Genomic DNA, 23,649 nt, shown 5'->3' with positions numbered 1-23,649 from the left:
TCTTGTTATAGATATCAGGCCTTGTAGAAGACTCTTAAGCCACAAGAAAATCCTGAATGTGGTTAAATATAAGCAAAAAGAATAGATAGTATAGAGGGGTCCTGTCATTGTCAATTTTGTAGTCACGGTACATTTACTGCCATCTATCGACACACGATTAAAACTTAAAATAAAATTGAAAATGTATAAAATAATCAAAATATGTTTACGGATAAATGATTCTTAATTTTTATTGTTCCATACTGACCCATGTTCTTTCACTGATATGTGTTAAAATTGTTAAATACCAAACGGTGTCGTTAACGCCATCTAGCCGAGAATAGGCCAAAGGTATTGGCGCCATCTATTCGAGAATGACTTTTCCTTGGCCGTCCGAGGCACGTTTTTTTTTCTTAGACTTTATTTATCTTATACGGAGTTATATATATCTCTGATATAAGTATATCCTTCTCATGCTCGCACGAGTACCATATCGCCAAACCTACTTGGCACCGTCCCAATATTCGACCATTGGACTCCCAAACAGCTAGTTGTGATGAGTTCACCCCTCATTTTGTTTTTGTAGTCGTAAATTTTCATAGAAATTGAGGTAAGTTTACTTTTATAGGATAACCGTAAATCTAAAATGTCTCTCGGGTCCCATTTTCGGTATTACGTATAACTAAGTAATAATAAAGTACTTAAAAACTGTTTTATGGGTGAAATAAAGGTTTTCCTGTATGTTTTAAACATTTATTATTTCCTTTGCACATTTTACTTTATAATGTAAAGTATAAATCAATATAATATGAACTGTCCTTTTTTCGTTTAAATACTTAAATAATATTATACAAGGTGTCCTTAGCTTTTCGACAAAGCCCTAAACCCCATCCATCCCACCTATGGTTGGTTATTGTTGAGGAACGCTCTAATGTATTTTTATTAATTAAAACAAAAGATAAAATCTTTTTTCAAACAAAATTGAATCCCAATAATCGCCAATAAATTGCTTCCTATCCATCCCGTCCATTTGCCAATGACTGACAGTAGATATATGTATTATACCTCAGCCGGGCTAGCACATGATTGGCGCGACAGAATACCGCCCGCGAGATATACTACCCGTCCCTCTTTAATTGATACAATTAGACAAAGACGGATACTCCTGTGCGGCGTACAGGTGCATTTAATTAAATACAGGCAGCACCTACAAAAAAATCATAATTTATTATGTTTATTCGTAGCTACAGATTGTTCTGATAATTTGATAAAAATGGTTCGAAATACCGTGCAAATACCCTAATCGATATGTACGTTTCGGCTTTGTTCAAAGGCTAAGGTCACACTGTATATCCTCTCTGTTTGGTTTAAAGTTATATTCATACCTGAACATAATAAACGAGCATATTAAATGAAGGCTGATTCATATTCAACATTTTGTTACAGTTTTGATATTGCTATGATACAACTTCCAGTGCGAGTGGGATGTCTGATGACACAACATGTACAGTCAGTAATACTATTCGCTTAGCACCTTTGCATACAAACTTCTATGCAGAGGTATAGGTACCTTTTCTCTGCAGCTGACTGTAGAAGTGTAGACGGCTCCCAGTGGATTTTACGCACGCTAATCAGGGAAAGTGATCATCAATATCATATCATAACTAATAAACCTTAAAAAAATTATAAATCTGAGTCAACCCCCTTGAGGCCCATTCTTATAGTATTTTTTTAATATCAAACGGTTATGGATATGATTTGTTAGCTCAACAGTGAAATTTATGTTTGAAGGAATAAGTTTGATAACAAGAAATTACTATTTGGATAAGCCTAATCTTAAGAAAAAAATAACAATAAAGAAACTAGACATGCATAATTAATATGTTTAAAAATAATCAATAAAATTTACTTTTTAAAGCTAAATCATTTAATACATTTCATACAAATAGAAATATGGTAACTGTTTGAATTGATTCAGAGTTGTAATTTTTTTCGAAAACACATATTTCTATTACAAATTGGTCTGACGTATATTTTTTGTCTCAGAAATTTCGTGAAATATGAGCCCGAAGGTAATTCTTTATTACAAATTTATTTCTAATATAATTACTAAATTTTATATACTACACAGAGTACTCATTAGAAATTGAGACGCTTAAGGCACAGCGAAATTACACTTAACTATTATGTACAAATTATTATATAGACACTCTTGGTAACATTTAGACTAATTTGCAAAATGTGATATGTACAAAAATATATATATTTTTCATTTCACTAAGTTAGACATCATACTGTCATATTTATTACGTTTAACTTCATTGAAGTTTAAACATGGCTTAATGTATGAAACAAAGGAATTAAATAATTACCTAACTAGCTGTTGAAGCTCAATAATAATAATTGTAAAATATAATTTCAGACGCGAGTTGCAACTGTGATTGTAGATAGTGAAATTTTGAGCATTAAATTTATTTAGTGTAGATACTGGTGCAACTAAGAGCGTTTAAATTTTGGTAGGCAATTAACTAATGATACAATAAAGCTTGCATTATTTTTACAAAGAATAAATGCAACAGTTTTTACTTTGTATCATAATTCATAATTAAACAGGACCTATCAATATTCGTTTGACAATAGACAATATTGTTGATAAATAAACGTTGTGAACACAAAGCAAATAACTTAAATTGTAATTACTTCTAGAGCAGAATAAATAGAATATTTTTAATCGCACACCTAAACTCTGTAAACTCAAACACACACATAAAATAAATCGCATTGGCACACATTACTTAAATTAGTATAAGTATACAGATATAATATCGGCTCCTCATCTAGAACCGATACTCCTCAAATCAGGCATGCGTATTTTCTCTTCTTTGTCTATCAAGCTGTTTTCGATGGTTCTGTCGTTTTCGTGCAATTATTGCTATCAATATTACTATAATGGCTACTGCAACAGCTATGCCAATCCACCAGTAGACGTTATATGAAGCTTCTTTGACATTTGTATCTTTTTGCTCCTGGTCCCCAGATACAACAGGGTTTTTTATTTCTAACACACCCACAGTCGACGTTTCAGTGCCAAACTTCATGTTATTTTCATATCCTGTATCAATTTCGTTTTCTTGAATGTTTTCATGAGTCTCACTATTTCTGGGTAGTTGAAATTCGGTGGGAATTTCGTTTTCTATGGTTTCTGGCTCAGAGGGCTCGACATAATCATCTGATTCATTAACACCTAGCTGAGGGTCTAGTTGGTTGTCTAAATATTCGTCTAGAAGTCTGTAGTAGTCAGTCAGGCCTGTGTATTCGAGCACATTCTCTCGTTTAGCCAATAAATCGCTAACCATTTCAGGCCATTTGATCCCTAAGCCTTGAGACATTGTACTCCTAAAAAAATAGAAAAAATAATAATGTGCCATGTTTATACAGAAACAATCAACAATAATGATGAAATGACAAAGTTTTACTTACACTAAACGATCGTTGTTCTCAGAAATATGTTTTATAAGGTCAGATTCATCCGAAATAAGTTCTTCGGCAAAAGATTGATAAATTTGATATTTGAGAATAAGGCCCATGAATTTTCTGCAACAAAAAAATAAATTTTATCATGACCTTCAAAAGTGCATGGTCAGATATTTTTGACCACTTTGGCCGCTCCAATATATCTGATGGCGGCTTTACATCATATATCATCTTTAAACATACGTCATTGGCAACAAAGGTGACTACCAGTGGCCTATTTTATAAAGCTACAAGTTACAATTTACAAGCGGAAGTCTCGTTCTAACACATAGGGTTAGAAAGAGACTTCGGCTTGTAAATTGTAACTTGTAGCTTTATAAAATGGGCCACAGGTGTCATCTAATAAGGAATTAACTTTTCACGCATTGGGACGTTTACGTTAATATTAATTAAAACTTACCCAATAAATGGCTTGTTGTGAAGCACGTAAGGGTTACCAAGGATATCTACGTCAGAAGTTTCTAACCAAGAGAAATTTCTTCTAAAGTCAGACCAGCTCTCATTTTGTGTTGAAGAAGTTTTTGTCTCTTTAAGATATTTTAGTCTCCATTCATCGGCGGCTATATAGAAATTCAATCTAAAATTACACAAAACAAAAAATTTTATATTTTTTAATTTAAACATAAAATTGATATCATATTTATAAAAAAATACTACTTTGGCTAGTGTTCTATATAATTTAATCGTTAGGTTGGATTACAGACAACAGAATTAAATCTATATAAAAACCAAACACCATAATTAAAACCTTTTTCGAGGTGCACCAATAAATACCATGTTTTCATTTTATTATTGATTTATACTCCAGTACTCACTTCGGCAGGTCTCGCAAAGCAGTTATTAATTGTAGAACCAGACGATGATAGTTCGGATTGTAATTAAACCTCTCTATAGAGTATAATCCAGCTCGACTCAACGCATGAGGATTCACCGACAGAAGTGATGCAAATTCAGGTATTGCTTCGTAAACAGCTGTAATGGAAAATGGTTATGTTAATATTAATTACACCGAAACTTCAATTGCATCGTATTTTAAAATATTGTGCTTCATGAAAATGAAATTGCTCTAGCCTGTTTCGGTTTAAAACAGTTAATGAAATCGGTGGATATTTTTTATTTACATCACTTACATTTAGAACTAAAAATAAGAACTGGAAACTAACTATAAAACTCCGGTGAGACTCAAACGTATTAAAATTATTTTAAACGGGTCCCTCACGTAAGATACTGAAGTTACCCAGAATACATTGTTTTATGTTAACTCTCTATTTAATTTAGTCAGTTAAGTCAATTCTTACAATAGATAAACGGCGAGCTGCAGAGGCACGGTATATAATATGGCTAAATTAAAAACAGCATCTACGATCCCCCAAAACCTGGGGCTCAATCATAAAGTTTTAAAGACTTGATTACATAGTGATTTGAAAAGAGGCGATATAAACCTCTGTTTATCGGTGCGATTCGGGAAATGAATTAGAGAGTCACTAGATATGAAATAGTAAAGATATGTGACGTTCTGACGTCCACGGCAAAAGCCTTTTGGCGGCTGGCGCTTACACTATTATTAACGCGACTCCAATATTCAGTCGGGGCAATGGTACCTTTTGCCGTGGAACGTCACATATCTTTACTATTTCATATCTAGTGAATCTCTAATTCATTTCCCGAATCGCGGCGTATATCATTTGTTTGTTCGTAACATTGTTGGTAGTATCTGAGGAACGTTATGTTGATAAGCTCCCATGAAAAGTTTTAAGTGAAAACGCGTATTCCCTAGTTATGTGGAACAAAACTGATTTAGATTAAAATACTTATTTAAGTATACTTATTTAAGTATTTTAATCTAAATCAAACATTAAGCAGAAAAGTATACAACCTATTTAATTTAATTTATTACCTGAATAGCGGTTAGCATTTCTCAGTGTGTAAGTATTGTTGCTATGCAAAGCGACAGTATCTTTATACTTTATTCGCATGACAGCCTCGTGGGCATCCATGTAATTTCCGATGGACACGTCGCTGCATGAGATTACCCTTAGCTTATTCGGCTTACACCAATCCACCAGCACGGGTGGACAGCTGCTATTGAATATTGATTTGTCCCAAGTGTATGGCTCGATGTGAGGCATATTTATCTCAGTTAGCAACTTTGTAGCCTCTTTAAATGCATTAACACCACCTAAATTCTAGAAAAAAAAACACAAAATTAACCTTTTAACTGCCAGCAATGTTTGATCGAGCGTGCTCGTGTCGCGACCGACAGTAATTGTACAGTCATCAGCAATAGTATCTTACACAACTAGGGCCGCAAAAATATATGACGCGCTCTTATTGCGCTCCAAATAAGAACGTGTCACATATTTTTGCGGCCCTAGTTGTGTAAGATACTATTGCTGATTACTGTACCACGCAGAGTAAGGTTGGCATAGTTACGGGAGTTATAAATGTGCTGTAAAAACCAAATCAGATCTTTGTCTTATTTATCAGACTGTGGCGAAATGAGCTGGATATGTAATGTCTTATATATCAGACTCTGGCGGTTAAAGGGTTAAATGAATTACGTAAAGTATTATAACCTCTCTAATGCTGGAACGCGGATCCACGTTAGCCTACTAACACTAATTATTAATTAATAGGAATTCGTTTGTCACTGCGCGGATTCACGTTACCTTCGAGAGGTTAAGTAAACATAAACTTTGTTATTATTATTAAATGTTCTATGACTACAAACCTTTAATTGTAGATTAGCGTACAATTTTTGATAAATATCTGCATGCTTGGGTAGTAGGTTTTCTATAACATTTGACCAATCGTCTCCTGCCAGTGATCCTGAAACAGAATTTCGATGTTATTGTCTTCATGATAATAATTTGAGCATTCGGTATTAACGTAAGTGCTGTATCCGAATCCGGAATAAATTTCCTCTTTTGGCATCTTGCCTGTTTGTTCGTTAGACAATTTGGAGCTCAGTGGGTCGCATCCGAGTTGCGTTATCTATTTAATTTATTTTTAAATGGTTTAAATTTATTCCTAAGGATAGGATGTAATTAAGATAAGCGTTTATGATTAATTTTAAAATGGTACCTACTGTAAACCTTTAACAAGTAAAGTACTGAGAAATAAAATGTTAACATAAAAAGCACAATTTCGAAAACATTAGACAGCATTTTTAAGATATAATCTTAAAGATATTGGAGATTCTTAATATTTTTATCTCATTCATCACAAGTAGGTCTAGGTAGCTCATGTAAGTTTTTTTACTGAGGAATTCTACTGAGGTAGGTACGCATGCTCTTGGCCAAGTTTTTGTAATACCAGTCGCTGGCCAAACAGTTGTAGTATTTAGGCTAGGAATCGATATTGAAACACGGAGCTCACGTTAACAGTTTAATCTATAATTACAGACTGCCTGAGGGTAGGTGGTACAAATCCCAACTACCGACAACATATACCATAATCCCTCCACCGATAGTTACAAAAATAACAAGTTACAGAAAAACAAAATAACTAAGTCTTATAAATAGCGTTCCTATTTCTAGTGGATCGCACACTTCGTCCACCAGCCGGCTCGGGTGGAACGGGTACCGGTCCGCTCGTGGCGCTTCCCGCGGGCAAGGCGCCGGGCTCCTCGCCCCCTTCTGCCCGGGACAACTGGCCCTCAGGGCGGCCATCCATGACCTCATTGTCAAACTGAGCACTTCCTTCCATTACTGCAGGGGTCTGTGGTGATGCAGGTTGGCCATCATCTGGGAGTGAACAGAATGAATCGTTTTCATTGAGTCCTTCGAGCTCGGAGTCACCGTCACCTTCGTCTCCGTATAGGCTCAAGTCGTCCACGTCAATTGCAAGCGGAGCCCCTTTGTATGTCAACAGCTGATCGATGTGTTTTTTTATTGTTATGTTTAAGTCCGGCACAAATACCTCATATATTCTTGACCCCAGTTCCTTAATAATAATCCCTTTTCTCCACTCATGTTTATTTCCGTTTGAAAATATGTGTTTCACTAATACGGTATCATTTATATTAAAATTACATTTACGTATTCCACCATAATGTTTACTGTGTAAGATCTGTTTCGCGCACACATTAGTCAGCGGATTAGGCGCAGCGGATGAGGACGACACCGCGGTGTCGGCGGCGGCGCCGGCGCTGGCTGCGGGCGGCGGCTTGCGCAGCAGGTCGAGCCGGCAGCGCAGCATACGACCCAGCATCAGTTGGGCGGGCGCGTAACCGGTCGTGCAATGCACCGAGTTTCTGTAGTCGAATAAAAATTTGTTAAGTTTCCGCGTTATTTCTTGCTGGTTATTATTTTGCTGCATTATTATTTTAACGGCCCGTTTTACAGTTTTTACTGTATTTTCTGCCTGACCATTTGATGCTGGGTGGTAAGGCGCGATAGTAACATGTTGCATGCCGTTTATGTTGCAATATTCTTCAAATTGACTCGAACAAAAATTACTCGCGTTGTCGGTAACTATGGTTCGCACTAAACCGTACCTACTAAAAATTTCGCATAATTTATCTATAATGGCGCTAGTATTTGTAACCGTTAACAAAAAACATTCCACCCATTTTGAGTGAGCGTCAACTGCAACTAAAAACTGTTTCGCTTGCCACGAAAACAAATCCAAATGCACGCGCTCCCAAGGACGGGCCGGGTAGGGCCACGGTGCTAGCGGCGCGCGGGGAGGATCACTGCGTAATGCTAAACAAATACTACATGTACCTATTTTGTCCTCAATATCCCTATCTATATGTGGCCACCACATTCGCACTCGGGCTTCCGCTTTAGTTTTTACGATTCCGAAATGGGAGCTATGCAATTCTGACAGTAATTGCTCTCTGTATACCGAGGGAATTACGACCTTATGGCCTCTTAAAATACAACCATTTTCCAATGACAGCTCTAAACGACAAGCGAAATATGGTTTTAAATCAACATAAGGCATCTTAGCCGGCCAGCCGTTAATTACGTAATATTTTACCTTATTCAGAACGGCATCGTTCGCGGTTTCTTTTTGAATGTCAACAACACTAAGCGGCATTAAAATCGAGTCCGATATAAAATTGATGTACATTGCTTTATCATGTTCGTTTTGGGGTTCTAGGTTATCCTGGGCACAACTGACTGAACGGGACAAAAAATCGGCTACATTTTGTTCTCCTTTAACATATTCTATATTAAAGTTATAGGCAGATAAGAACAACGCATACCGCTGCAAACGGTTTGCCGCTAGTTCCGGTACGCCCTTTTTGCTTCCAAAAATTGACAAAAGCGGTTTATGATCCGTGCGCAAGGTAAATGGAACCGATCGACCATATAAATAATGGTGAAATTTCTTGATTGAAAAAACGAGAGCTGCGGCCTCTTTCTGAACCTGAGCATAATTACGTTCTGCTTTAGAAAGCGAACGCGAAGCGTACGCCACTACACGCTCGGTGCCGTCGCGCTAACGCTGCGCTAGCACGCCGGCCAGGCCGCGCGGGCCCGCGTCTGCGGTCACCACGGTAGGCAGGTCGGGGTCGTAGTGCGCCAGCACACGATCTGACGCTAATTCGCACTTGATTTTGTTAAAAGCGTCCTGTTGCTCTTGGCCCCAATTCCACTTTTCGCCTTTTTTTAGTAATAAGTGTAAGGGGTCAAGTATACTGGACGTGTTTGGAACAAAACATCTATAAAATCCAATCATGCCCAAAAAAGACTTGAGTTCGCTTACGTTCTTAGGACACTCACAGTTAAGAATGGCTTCCACTTTTTTCTCCGATTTATGCAAACCATTTTTATCGATACGGAACCCTAAATATTCCACGGAATCTTTAAATAGTTCGCACTTGTCCTGTTTTAGGCGCAACCCTGCTTCCTGTAATCTACTCAGAACTTGTTCTAAACGTTGTAAATGCGTTTCTCGGTCAGGGCCAGTGATTAAAATATCGTCAAGAAAAATACACGTTCCCTCTATTCCCGATAATAGTTGTTCCATCGTGCGTTGAAATATAAACGGAGCATTTGACAAACCAAAAACTAACCTATTGTAACAAAATAATCCTTTATGTGTGTTTATACACGTTAAACGTTTCGACTCGTCCAGAACCAATTGAGAGTATGCGCGCGATAAGTCCAGTTTAGAGAACTCCACTCCCCCGTGTAACCGCGCAAACAAATCCTCTATTCTCGGCAATGGATAATTATCTAAGTACAAAACTTTATTAAGTGTGACCGAAAAATCACCACAAATGCGTATGTTGCCATCAGGTCGCAACACGGGAACGATAGGAGTGGCTATGTCGGAATGATCAATTTTTTCCAGTATACCTAACTCGACTTGTCGCTGTAACTCTGCCTCCACCTTTGGTTTTAGAGCTAACGGTACCGGACGCGGTTTAAAAAATTTCAATGCACTGTCCGGCTTAATTTTTAAGGTTATTTTATATTTGTTAAATTCTCCTAATTCATCTGTAAATAATTTGGCATATTTGTTTTTAAATTGATCTCCCAAATCTATATTTTGTACATTATTACAGTAAGCACTACTTAGTTGCAAGTCAAACGCACATATGAAATTTCGCCCTAACAACACGGGTTTCTTGGATTTGTTTACCGTGACAAACATTTTAATCTGTTTAGTGCGACCTTCGTAAGTCACCGGCAGTGTAACGCAACCTTTTGGAATAAGCTTACTTTCATTATAGCAATTAAAAACCTCTATGGACGGCTGTAACTCGTACTTAGCGAAAACATTCATGTACAATGAGTACGGAAGAATTGAAATGGCACTACCGGTATCTATCTCACATAAAATGTTTTCACCCGCTAAAGACACCGTTTCGAGCATAGGTTTCTCATTAGTGCATTTTATATTAAAAAGATCGAAACTACCTGTGATGGTGTCGTCGTCATCCGCAGTCAGGAAATGGTTGCTCCTGTATTTCGCCTTACCCGTCGTACACATACGCTTCAAATGACCTTTGACCTTACATTTAGTGCACGTGAAATTTATAAAACGACACTGATCTTTCGAATGACTTTTATAACCACACACTTCACAACGAGAGTCCACCATCCCCGCAGGTCGCGTCGCTCCGCTGCCGGTCCCGCCGGTCCGCACGGCGTACACGGGCGCCGGCGCCGGCGCGGCGGGCGCGGGCGCGGGCCCGGCGGCGCGCAGCGCCTGGCGCGCACAGCGGACGCTTTGCGCCAGTTCCAGCGCCTTGTTGAACGTCAAGGTCTCCAAGTTCTGAGCGAATAACTTCTCCTTCTCCTTAACATCCTCCAATCCGAGGACGAACCGATCCCGAAGCATCGTATCGAGTTCCGTTTTAAACCCACAATGCTCTGCTAAATTACGCACTCGTGTTGCCCATTCGGCTAAATCTTCCCCGGTGCGCTGTTCCGCCTTATAAAACTTATAACGCTCTGCAAAAGAACTTTTCTTTGATTCGAAATGTGTGTCAAAATGCTTTATAAGCGTCTTATACTCGACACTATCAAGCTCCGTCGGGAACAACAAACTCCTTGCAACACGGTATGTGTCTTCCGCCAACGCTGTCAACAGGATTGCCTTTCGTTTGGTTCCAGCTTTATCCGAATCCTCGGTTATATCGTTAGCCGTGCAAAACTGGCCCAAACGACTTTTAAATATCGTCCATTCCTGCGTTCGATGGTCGAAAGTGAGACTGCCACCAAACATGTTTCCGTGACTCGCCATATTTGCTTCTTATCGCTAGATTTCTTTTACCTATGTCCACTAAACACTAAACACACGCGTGAATTACTAAATCGTCGCCAAATTGTAGTATTTAGGCTAGGAATCGATATTGAAACACGGAGCTCACGTTAACAGTTTAATCTATAATTACAGACTGCCTGAGGGTAGGTGGTACAAATCCCAACTACCGACAACATATACCATAACAGTAGTTTCACATTGAAACTATTTGTCATACACTATGGATACAGTCTAGGCTGTCTAATTTACTCGTATCACAAATTCTTTGCATTAATACAATAACTCTTATTTATGTAAGTATATTTTTGTACAACTCAAACTGGGATCATAGAATTAAAATTATAAAAAAAACATATATCGCCGCAATTGTTATACTCACTTAACAAATAAACTGGCAGTGGCTTCCCGACAGCCTCGGTGCCTTTCAGCCTGAGAGCGACATATTTGTGGAGCTTCTCGTAGAGTGGCCTGATGCGGTCCCACAATTCTCGAGCCTTCAGTGTCGCACCTTCGTATTCAGCAAGTGAGTCCCAGTACTCTTCGACTGTGTTAAACTCTGTCAAGTCACAAATTTGGATTTATTAAAATAGCAACGAACACATCTGAAATTATAAATATGTAAAATTGCGATTCAAAATATGCAGATTTGCCTACTATTTATACGGTAAAAATCTGAGTTAGCATTCAGAACGAAATAATAAAAATTGTTTTATAACAAAATTACACAGCATTTGATAAATTTGATTAGAATATGGAATTTTTATTTAAATGCAATTAATCCAGTCAGTGCCATATTGGAGTTTTCACTACAATATATGTATAAGTACAGGTTTTTGACCCACCGTGTGGCAAAAAGTTAACAAACATGATAACTTTTATAAATAAGGTCTTTAATACGCTGTTTAATGTAATCACATGTCAGAACAAAACTTTATTTTAACAAAACGTTTATAATTTTTTTAAATTTTTACTTAGAGTCAATATTTTTCAGCGTTTTGTAATTTGTCTACCAGTACAATAAGCTGTAGATCTCTACACCGCCCCCCATTTCATACATTGAATTATCCCCCTACAAACAAGTTTAATTATGCAGGAAGACCAGTTATCTCTGCAGCTTACTTACTGTACAGTCGCCATCAGATATATCGGAGCGTCCAAGGTGTTCACAATATCTGAGCACGCACTCTAACGCTTCATTGACTATAGAGGCGTGTTCAGATATTTGTGAGCACCTTGGCCGCTCCGATATATCTGATGGCGACTGTACATATAACTTACCATTTTCTTTGGACGTGTTCTTCAGCAACGGTAATATGGTCTCAAGGTATTCGTTTAGATCCGGAAGCTTCTTCTCCCATGACTCCTTCATGTGGCGCAATGTATCTTCATCGTGCTGCTTAGCCAGGCTGTTGTGTAGTTCTGTTTTAGGCATAAACAAGATTGTGTGATTGTAACTACTTGGATTATAGAGTTACTTCAATATGCTTTCTATTAGTGTTATGTTAGTTATATAATGGGTGACCGCTATAGTTATTGGCCACTACATCGTATACTATTACTAGGAAAGACCTATGTCTTTCCAAAGTAATCAGAAAGAAACAAGCCAAAAAGTCTTATTGTTAAGTGTCCAATAACACCCTACCAGTATTTGGGTCGCTTATGTTCTCACTTGAAATCTTATCGAAATAGATAACTGTAATAGTTTAATTGCGGCAAAAGCATCAGAAGCTATTTTTTTTATCCAAAATCAAATGTTTCACTAATGAATAGGTACCTACCTACCACATAATAACCTCGAGCTAAAGTTTAATATTGTGAATATATAAAATTGTATTACTGTGATACGGTCGCCACTGTGAGACAAAAGCGTGCAAATTTACCAAAAGTAACTAAGGTGCCAACTGAATGGAGCATTCGCACAAAACTTTTCATAACAAGAGGTGTTTATTACCTCTGCGTGTGTTTATGAGCTCACAACTCATTTCAACGAGGTTAATAAGAATCAAAGGAAGAGCTCTTTATTTTCATACTTAACGTGCGGGGCTTTTCGTTTAATCTAGGGCGACAAAAAAAGGCACTTGTTGGAGTCTTGCATTTTGAGATTCAAAACTACCTAAACCTAGGTACCTACAAATGATGTAAACAATGCCTCTTGTGTACATTATTTTTATGCAGTGTGTGTGGGTAAGTAGGGGGTTGGGAACACTTCCGTTTCAACGCTTGAAATGATACAAGATTGTCACAAAACGATCGAAATATCTTGAATTTTGAGACTTTGAGGTCTTGTTGTTTTTTATTACCTATTCCAATATATTTTTAAGTTTCCAATTTATTGTGAAACCTTGCTCATTTTCTATCTATTTAACTCGGTGAACGCATATATTTAGTATGGAAACCGCCTTTAGGAACATTACCGTTCAAATTCTCGGGCCAAATTAGCACACATACAAAATTACGCCTACATTTAAATAAGACGACGCGTTTACAGAGCCTGTAATCAAAGCTGGTAAACAAAATAATAGTCATCTTTTTTACACTAATGGTACATAGCTAAGTGTAGATGAAATGCGTATAATGTCAATAACTACCAATCAGCGACATTAATCCGCTAATAACCTTCTTGCTGTACGTACTGGCCGCTGAGAGTTTGCGGGTCATATTTGATTAGAATATGACTTGGACAGGGACAGGTTTATGCCTTACATTGAAGAACCAGTCAAATAATTCACGTATAATAATTTAATGCAGATTAAAAGATAACTAGTTAAAATGTTGTTGTGAAATGACAGACTAACTCAACATAAGTAAATTTATATATCATTGTTGTATAAATGTATTCCGCTATAATAAGTATTTTGTATATTTTATTATCAATTTGTATGGCAGTGCAAGTCACATTCAGGTATAGTCTGTCCGTTTTTCTAAGATCAAGTACGCCATTGTAAATGTATGGTAAACTTGATCTTAGAATTCGGACTGGCTATACAGTCTGCAAAATTTACATGGGTACACGAATCGGGTCAAAAATATTTGAATAGGCGGAGTCACAATAAATCCCCACTTTCAGTTCCAATGGAAATATTTTATATGTATATAGCCGGTCAAGCAAGTTTGTCAGTAGAAAAAGGAGCAAAATTAAAATTTTGTATGGGACCACACCCGTTCGCGCGCTTACATTTTCTAAATTTGCCGCTCTTTTCTACTGACGGAAATGGCTTGAGAGAGAACCTACATATATGTGACGGTAGAGGGTGGATTCGAATGATCAACATTTTCAGATAATGTGTGTATTTGTTAAATTAATTCAGTGGAAGTGTATCTACATATAGGAGACCGGGTATGATTGTCTCACGACTTATATCTCATGAATAGAACATATTCTAGATATCTTTCCAGGCATCCACTTAATTTTATGTCTCTCTAATTGGACAGCTTTTTTTCCATAGTTCTCTGCGAATAGCATCTTGTGGGAATCTGAATGGAAATTAATGTAAAATGATAATATCAAATTTGATTATTAATTTGAAATAATTAGGTAGTTTTTTTACAGCTCCTTTTCATGAAATAAAAAAGGAAAATACAAATCTGTAAGAAAGAATTCATTACTACATTTATAATTAAGTATATAGAAAATACCTAAACCAAGCACAAGTTAATAAAATAGTCTACTTCATTTGGCATAACACCATCCCTATTATCCTCGCAATATAAAAAGTCGTATGTTGTTATGAAAGTCGTATGCAGTTATTACGTTTTAGCTTAGCACGGTAGTATTGAAAACAAATCGTCATGTTTATTCCAAATTTTACTGAAGTTATCTGTTTACTACAAGTGAAAAGTGATTCCACTATCCTTGGTATGAACTAAAATAACTTCTGCACCACTTCACGAGACATGAAGACATTTTTAATTACAAAAAAACGTTGTTTTTATAAATCAATTTAGCCATCCGTCACTGACTGTCATCTCGGACGAACTGAAGTTGCGAATCGAATAGTTTGTAAGCACCACCTACAATCGAATAGTTTACGTTGGGTCATAACTGAGCGGACAGAATACTTCCATGTATATCAGTTCGCTGATTTAACTAGATTTAGTTACAATTCAACATGTGTCAACAACAACCCTACTGTCGTTACTTAAAACTAAACTTTAAAATCATCACTCATCATAAGTCACAAGTTTAGTTTGTCATAATTATTTGATGAGTTCCTAATTATCCCGTATATTTTCTCCCGTACTCTTCTTTGTAACCCTACCCCGTAAATCCGTTACAGTTACCGCTAACTTTTCCGTAACGTTATTAGCTTTCGGAATCAGCGTCGTTCTGGCCGCTGTAATGGGTTGTAAGAGCGGGCGTCGAAAATTAGAGCCGCGCAATATCATTCATAAAAGATCCGACCCGCATTATGCCTTGCCCTATTTTGTTGGCAGATGGATTAGGATCTCTTGAGAGTTATGTTACCTACGAATTATGGAGTAGTGTTATGGAAAACGGAATAATATTGCTGCGTACTACGGCATTTAAAACCCACATATGTACCCTGAGTATCCCTGGAAACTCCAGTTTTTATTAAATTTCACACAGTTTTTATTAGAGCATAATTAATTTTGTACATATTTAAGTGCTAAATCATTATGTACATTAACCAACTCTTTAGCTGAAACTATAAAAAAATGTTTAAAAGTCAAATGGAAGCTTTATTAAAATTAATGAAACGGTATTAAATTTAACAAGAGGAACTTTGATACGATGAAAAATAAACTGAATTTATGAAGACTAACAATGTTCAACAAGGCTCCGTTCGTAGACATCCTGACAATATTCTTGAACGCGATAAAACATCTGGCGACATTTTGTTGAAGAGTTCGGCCATTGAAAACTTATCTTAAACGAGTAAGAACACTTACATCCTGAAGCGTTTTACATTTTTTATAGCCGGCATAAATCTTCAGTGGGTATTTTTTTTAAAGAACAAAATTGCTCTTACGAGCGATGAGAAATTAACTTTTTACGCGGCCATTCATCACGAGCACGAAGTTTTTAAAAGCTTCGTGAAATTTAGAAATTTAAAGAATCTTAACAATAATCTTCTATGATTAGGTAACGGATAATATTTAAATAATCATTTCGCCTATGACAGATAAATATTTGTTTGTATTTTTATAACGACATTTAATTGCCGTAAGATTTTCTGTGGGTATTTAAATCTTTATTTAACATGAGGCTTCAATGAACGAAAATTTGTTAAACTAAACCGAATTGCAACCGGACCTAATACTTGTAAACATGAATAGTAGTTATTATCAGGTTAGGTACACCCACGACGTAACGTTTAAACCTACTTTTTTCCTTAGGGTTTACTATGTAGATATTTGAATGAATGAATGAATGAATATTCTTTAGTTCAGACCAGGTCCATATAAAATTAAAATTAAAATGAGTTAAATTAAAATTAAATTAAATTAAATTATAACATTAATATATATATTTGTGTGCATGATTATAAGAATTCTTACCTCTTAGTGTACAATTTATAGTTGTTCCACAATCGTAGTCTGTTGCAAATCGCAGAGCGTTCTCTGAGGTGTCTGCAAATGTGACCAGCTGAAAGGACAGACATTTTATAAAAATCAACATATATAGGTATATTATATTATGATAGTGTGTTGTTAATGTCATGTATATGTCGGCGGCCGATCGTAAGATCAGGCAGATCGTAATGTTCCTGTGTAATGTTTTGGCGATAGTCACATGAAACCAATATATAGGTAGGATAGGTTCGTTAGGTTGCTTCATATAGTTCATATGCCCGAAGGGCAAACTGCCCAGAAATAGGAGCTCCGCGTAGCGGGACTCCGTCGACTCAGAGAACGGGTCAAAGATTTTCATGTTTCACGATATGTCTGATCTTACGATCGGCCGCCGACATATGTAATTATATAATACATAACATTAACTGCTATAAAAAAAATTACAGCAATAATTAACAGCAACGGGTCTCTTATCATGCGCGTAATATACAGATACATATACAAAGTAGTAATTCACTCCCTTTGCTTTTGAGTAGAAGTAGAAAAAATTCATGACTCAGGAAGAAATATGTGTGCTCATCTCACAAATAAACGGTCATTATTCGAGCGATTCGTTCAGTTCATTACCGTGCCCGCATGATAGATTTATTTGTTCGACTCGAACATCATTTTTGGGTATGTATAAATAAAGGTGTCTATAAAAAACGAATTTTAAACCGCCTGTTGTTATCTCTATTATGGTTTGACGGATTAGGAAACAAGTGCGTTCACGGGAATTGAGTACTTAATAAATATTACCTACCTTCTATAAATAAAATTCCACAGATCCGTACAGGCGTACAATACAATTGGTCGTATCTAACTGATGTCTGTGATTCAGCGTTTCTTTATGTCTTTTGTTTCTTGTTTACATAAAAAAATACTTTAAAATAACTTACATACAAAGCATTTTGGACCTTAATTAAACGATTACAGCACGTTGTGACTACAAGAGAGTCCTATGATTTCACAACTGAACGAAAACAGGTTTACTTTAGTTAACATATGTGATTATTCTCTTCCATTAATCCTTTTAAGTGGATTTTCGTAATTGACCGAGCGTTTTTAATTTTTACATTTTATTTCTGTTCACAGAATCACTGTAAATCACTGTTCGTTCAGATTAACGAGATGTGGTTATATCTGACCATAAATATTGTGTATGTAACCTCTTGTCTGTGTATGATAAGGATACGCGACCGAATTTTTTGTCATCTCCTTGCATTATTTCCGAGAAGGATCTTTTCTGTTCCATACAACATACCCGAGGTTTGAACCCGCTATTATTGAGTTCGGTAAGGGCATTTATTTGTGTGATGAGCACTGATATATGTACCTGAGTCATGGATATTTTCTATGTACCTATTTATGTATTTGTATATTATACATCGTTGTCTGACAACACAAGCTTCTTTTTCTTGAGCTTACCGTTAGTCGATTTGTGTAAGAATGTCCCTATAATATAAATTTAAAGTAGTAGTCTAGTAGTAGTAACTACTTATTCTTTATTGTACAAAAAGACATTAAAAATAACATACAATTAGTAAGAAATACAAAAGCGAACTTATCCCTTTGAGGGATCTCTTCCAGTTAACCTTTGAGTAGAGGAGAGAAAGAGAGTGAAAAGAGGGTGACAAATACAACAAAATGTAAAACAAGGTACCTACCAGAAAGATAAAGGATTTAATGTATGAAATAGGTCATTCTTATCGCAAACTAAAGCAGCCTACAGATTACCAATTCGCCGGACGATATCAGCCTGTCAGTTAAACGCAAAAGGTGACAGTTCCGAACAACATTAGGATAATCCGCCTAGTGTTGATATCGTCCGGCCAGCTGGCAATTTGTGGGCCCTTTAAGAAGAGATATTAAAACAGCTTACCCGGAATAAATGTCATACCTATACTAAGAAAAACCGGGCAAGTGCGAGTCGGACTCGCGCACGAAGGGTTCCGTACCATAAAGCAAAAAAAAAGGAAAAAAATGCAAAAAGAAAACGGTCACCCATCCAAGTACTGACCACGCCCGACGTTGCTTAACTTTGGTCAATAATCACGTTTGCTGGATGGGAGCCCCACTTAAATCTTTATTTTATTCTGTTTTTAGTATTTGTTGTTATAGCGGCAACAGAAATACATCATCTGTAAAAATTTCAACTGTCTAGCTATCACGGTTCGTGAGATACAGCCTGGTGACAGACAGACGGACGGACGGACGGACGGACAGCGAAGTCTTAGTAATAGGGTCCCGTTTAACCCTTTGGGTACGGAACCCTAAAAAAATGACCAAGGCCTCCAGTGCCCCAGGCTGGAATCGAACCAGCATCCTCTACTATCGCGGCAGGTGCCTGTGCCATTCGGCCACCGGGCCACAGTGCACCCTGGCACAGCCTGGGGCACTGGAGGCCTTGGTCACTTTTTCTTAGTATATGGCATTTATTTCCGTCTATAATTTATATAGTAGCGTTTCTACTTGATAAAAACAAATTAAAATCTTCTTCTTCCTCGCGTTGTCCCGGCTTTTTGCCACGGCTCGTGGGAGCCTGGGGTCCGCTTGGCAACTAATCTCAAGAATTGGCGTAGGCACTAGTTTTTACGAAAGCGACTGCCATCTGACCTTCCAACCCAGAGCCTACCCGAACCTAGAACCTAGAACCTAGGCCTTATTGGGATTAGTCCGGTTTCCTCACGATGTTTTTCCTTTACCGAAAAGTGACTGGTAAATATCAAATGATATTTTCTGAAAATAATTTAATTTGTTCTAATAATTCTAACAGCTTACCCGGATCCACTGTTCGGTAGTCAGTAGCAAGTCGCCCGGCTGCAGCAGCAACTTCACCTTACGCTTGAGGAGCTCATCGTCGCTGAGCGCATGCGCCTTGAGCGCTATGCGTATGTCAGTGGTCTGAGCGCGGGCGAAAATCCCGTAGCTCTTGTCGCGTCCCAGCTGTAGAACGTAAAATGTATCGTGTTACATTATGTCGTTATCAATTGCTGCATTAAGTTTGACGAACTTTAGTGTTGACAATTATTTATTGAAGTTTAAATTCCTGGCTTCAAAACACAAATTAGTAATATTCTCTTGTTTCTTTTGAGAAATTAACTGCTCGTAATAAAAAGCTGCCCGTCTTTAATAGGTACTTTAACTAAACTCTATAACTAAAACTATATTTTAAGTAGAAGACTTGTCTTCAAACTATAACTTTCACTTGGTATTGTCAACTGGATTGCGGGAAATAAACTTGGAATAGATAGTAGCATCGGTTGTAATAATCCTGGCACGATAACAACTTTGTGGCCTCAGGCTTAATTATATTAAAATCAATTAAAACGGCTAAGAGCATGTCGAACCATGCGCAGTATAGGGTTACGTTACGTACCGTTCTATCATCTACTCGTACCTAAGAATTATTATGAAATAGTAAAGATATGTGACGTTCCACGACAAAAGGTACCATTGCCCCGGCTGAATATTGGAGCGGTGTTAATATTTAATAGCGTAAGCGCCAGCCGCCATAAGGTACCTTTTTCCGTGGAACGTCACATATCTTTACTATTGCATATGATGCATATCTAGTAAAACTCGAATTCATTTCCCGAATTGCGCCGTACATTACAGCAGCGCTTTGTACCTACGTCTTTTTACTAAGGGAAGACTTTTTGCGATAGCTCAAAAACGGCTTAGCCGATCATGTTCACTAGTTTTCTTTTGATAAGATAAGACTTATCCAACCCAACGACACACACATAGAAATCAAACGAAAAATAAAAAATTGTGGGAAAAAAAACCTAAACATTTTTGTGTTTTAATTTTACCATTTGGTCGGCATGATTGATTTATGTATCCATGCCAAATTGCAGCTTTTTAGCACTAACAATCACGGAGCAAAGCTACGGACTGACAGACAGACGGATATGGCGAAACTATAAGGGTTTCTAGTTCACTACGGAACCCTAAAAATGGTCACTAAATTTGACATAGCTATCAAAAAGTAAAATTACTCTGCTACCTTTTTTCCTGCTATATAAAAGAAATATCGCTGATAGATACGTTAAAAGGATTCTGTTAATATAAAATACAATAATTTATGTAAACATACGTTTTCCATATTACCTTTAAAAGGCTTCTTTTTTTTCATTTCTAGGTAAGTATTATAAGCTTTGGCAAGATTCGCAATACGGGACGCAATTTTCCTGCCTTTATTTTTACTCGATTCCTGTTTATAATTAATAATTATTATGCCCCAATAATCAAGCCTATTTAATTCATAAATAAAGGCCCCGGGTTGATAATCCAACGATTATCAACCCAAGGCCAACGTATATATTAATCTTAAGCGTGTGTATATTTAAAAAAAAATGCTTTTTTTTAAATTTGACTAACTTGTTTTTAAACACTGGGTTTCAGACTACAGCATATTTCTGAGGGCGTACTGCTAAGCAGATTCAGAGCAGCTTCTACAACAACCTATAATACTTAAAATACGTACCTATATGGGACAGCTTCATCTACAATATCTTTGAATAATTTTGGTGAAGCTGTTAACCACGTATACGATGTAGTTCGATAATGACGATGAATTTTACTATATATTTTTAATACTGGTTTAGACTCTTGTAATTTGCGCTTTGTTTTTATGTCAATTTTGTACTATCCGTGACCATTTAAAAATGTACAGGCCAATGAAAAAAGTGTATTTTTTTCCTTCACTTATTATGGAGTAGTTGTGGAAACTTTTCTGTAACATTCTTAAGCTAGCTACCGAAAGAATCCTCTTTTACACATGCGACATGTCGATATTTGGACAAGTAATGACTAATTTACCAAGAACGGCAGTGTAAGGCATCATAAACATTTAAGGGGGTACAATTTGAAAAACAAAAAAACTTCGTACTATACTTTCGTGGTTAACAGCTCCATTCTATCCAAACACATTGTATACCTAATGTTCCTTGAGTCACAAAGTTAATAGAAAAATATCGCATCGACTATAGATAAGTAATTGAAACTATTCAAAGCTCGTTTAATCACTGTTGACTGTTAGTAATGTAGGTAACGAATGAGATATTAAGATACCTAAAGGAACTAAAGAAAATACAAAAACCCAGGAACCCTTACCTTTTGAGCTAGTCCTTTCGGGGAGCCAACAAGCTCATTCCAAGAAGCCGTGGCCCTCTGGTCGCAGTGGTCTTCGTAGTCCATCTCCACCAGGGCGATGAGCGACGACAGCCAACGGCGGTCATCATCGTCTGAAGTGTTGCCACTGGACAGGAGCGCGTAGAAGTACACGCAAAGAAGGGTGAATGTTGCTTTCATGGTTTATCTGTGGACAATTATAAACAAATCTTTAGTAAAAATACTTGGTAAACTTGACACTGGATAGATGAAAAGCGTGAAGGGTGAATGTATAGGGGCACGGTAGAGCCTTGGACGACTCCACCGTGTTCCCTTGACGGCCTCAACCTTCTATTGTACATATTCTACAAAACAAATGTAAACGCACCATATCCTTAAATATTATGCTAAAGCTATACACAAACGTCATAGAGAATTATGGAGAATCCTACCCAACACCCAAACGTAAGTATTCGTCAAAAACATCACATCACAATGGAAGGGGTATTAAAAAAATATCGTACAATGCATGACTTTGACAGACATCTACTCTCCAGCTAAATGCCAGAGATATACTCATACAGTTTACAGGATGGAAAAAGATTAATATTAAACAACCGACGAAATTTTACCGATTCGATTCATATTCTCGTCTAATATGCATTATTATCACGGTTATAATAATCTTTATAATGAGAAGGGTCTCCAACTGCGTAAATTGACGAATCAAGCGCAAAAAAAAGCTTTTGCCTTTTTATTACCACTGGGCATTCCGTATTTGAATAAAAGAAAATAATAAAGAAGAAAATGGAAGAATAATTCATAGGCGATTGTTGCTTTTATCGTCGTTCGGAGATGCTGAAATATCTACTCCTGGCGAGATTAAAAATAGATCAAGTGGAAGACTCAAACTGGGTTTTGTTTATTTATATGAACAAATAGAACACATTGTTCATTAATATTATAAATAATATTTAAAAAATGTTCGGACACTCCCATTGATATAAACAGCCAGACTATAATCTCATAAAATGTACAATATTTTTGGTTTTACTCTCAAAAAGATTTTCTTAACTTAGCATTTGTAAAACATCGGTTGACATCCACAATCCGTTTACATAAACAAATATATAACACACAGTTTCATAGGAAGAATCCAAAAGGCCAATCACGTTCGTAGTTCAATTACTTCTTTACGAACAACTAAGCACGGCTCAGAAAACTTGCAGCGAACCAACCGCCAATAACGCAAACATAATTAGAGTTGGTAACATTCAATGTAACTACACCTTTATAATATTTTCTAATGTCATTATTTTATTATTTGGAGAGTGGTCGGAAGAATAACCCATAGGAGTCACGACCCTCAGACATGAGGTCACGACCACGAAGAAGAAGAAGATTTTATTATAAATGTAATTTTCGATCAAGTCCTTTTCAACATTAGGGTGGCATGACAAGTTATTATATACACTTAGAATAATTTTATTATCATTGAGAATTTTCTAACACATTACCAAGTAAGTACCTATGTACACCCTTGAAATAAAAATGTTTTTAGATTTATTTTAAAGTTTGTATGTGATTTCTGAAGACTGTTTAATTATGCAAGCTTAAGGTTAAATGTTTATTTCGGAGAAACATAGGACATAAAGTATAATGGTTTTTCTTTTTGTAACAATTAAGTATGTGATTTATCTTAGCTAAATAATAACCCCC

The 23,649-nt window shown here is 36.7% G+C and overlaps 1 protein-coding gene across 1 annotated transcript in view; it reads right to left on the bottom strand.

Annotated features, from left to right (window-relative positions):
* Window positions 1-724: 724 nt before the first annotated feature.
* Window positions 725-23,649, bottom strand: part of LOC134676329 (angiotensin-converting enzyme-like protein Ace3) — a 144,272-nt gene continuing 121,347 nt past the window's right edge. Inside the window, exons 4-14 of the mRNA XM_063534701.1 lie at window positions 21,934-22,138; window positions 19,597-19,761; window positions 16,762-16,849; window positions 12,520-12,660; window positions 11,621-11,797; window positions 6,245-6,342; window positions 5,411-5,699; window positions 4,329-4,485; window positions 3,914-4,090; window positions 3,460-3,573; window positions 725-3,375 (exon numbers count right to left, since the gene is read on the bottom strand). Of these exons, the coding sequence (XP_063390771.1) occupies window positions 2,838-3,375; window positions 3,460-3,573; window positions 3,914-4,090; window positions 4,329-4,485; window positions 5,411-5,699; window positions 6,245-6,342; window positions 11,621-11,797; window positions 12,520-12,660; window positions 16,762-16,849; window positions 19,597-19,761; window positions 21,934-22,131 (2,142 nt within the window). The 5' untranslated portion in view covers window positions 22,132-22,138 and the 3' untranslated portion in view covers window positions 725-2,837. The remainder of the gene's footprint in view (window positions 3,376-3,459; window positions 3,574-3,913; window positions 4,091-4,328; window positions 4,486-5,410; window positions 5,700-6,244; window positions 6,343-11,620; window positions 11,798-12,519; window positions 12,661-16,761; window positions 16,850-19,596; window positions 19,762-21,933; window positions 22,139-23,649) is intronic.

This window comes from Cydia fagiglandana, chromosome 2 (genome assembly GCF_963556715.1).
Source record: "Cydia fagiglandana chromosome 2, ilCydFagi1.1, whole genome shotgun sequence".
Classification (NCBI taxonomy): Eukaryota; Metazoa; Arthropoda; class Insecta; order Lepidoptera; family Tortricidae; genus Cydia; species Cydia fagiglandana.
Note: the sequence above shows the minus strand (reverse complement) of the source record. Positions and strands in the feature narration are given on the sequence as shown.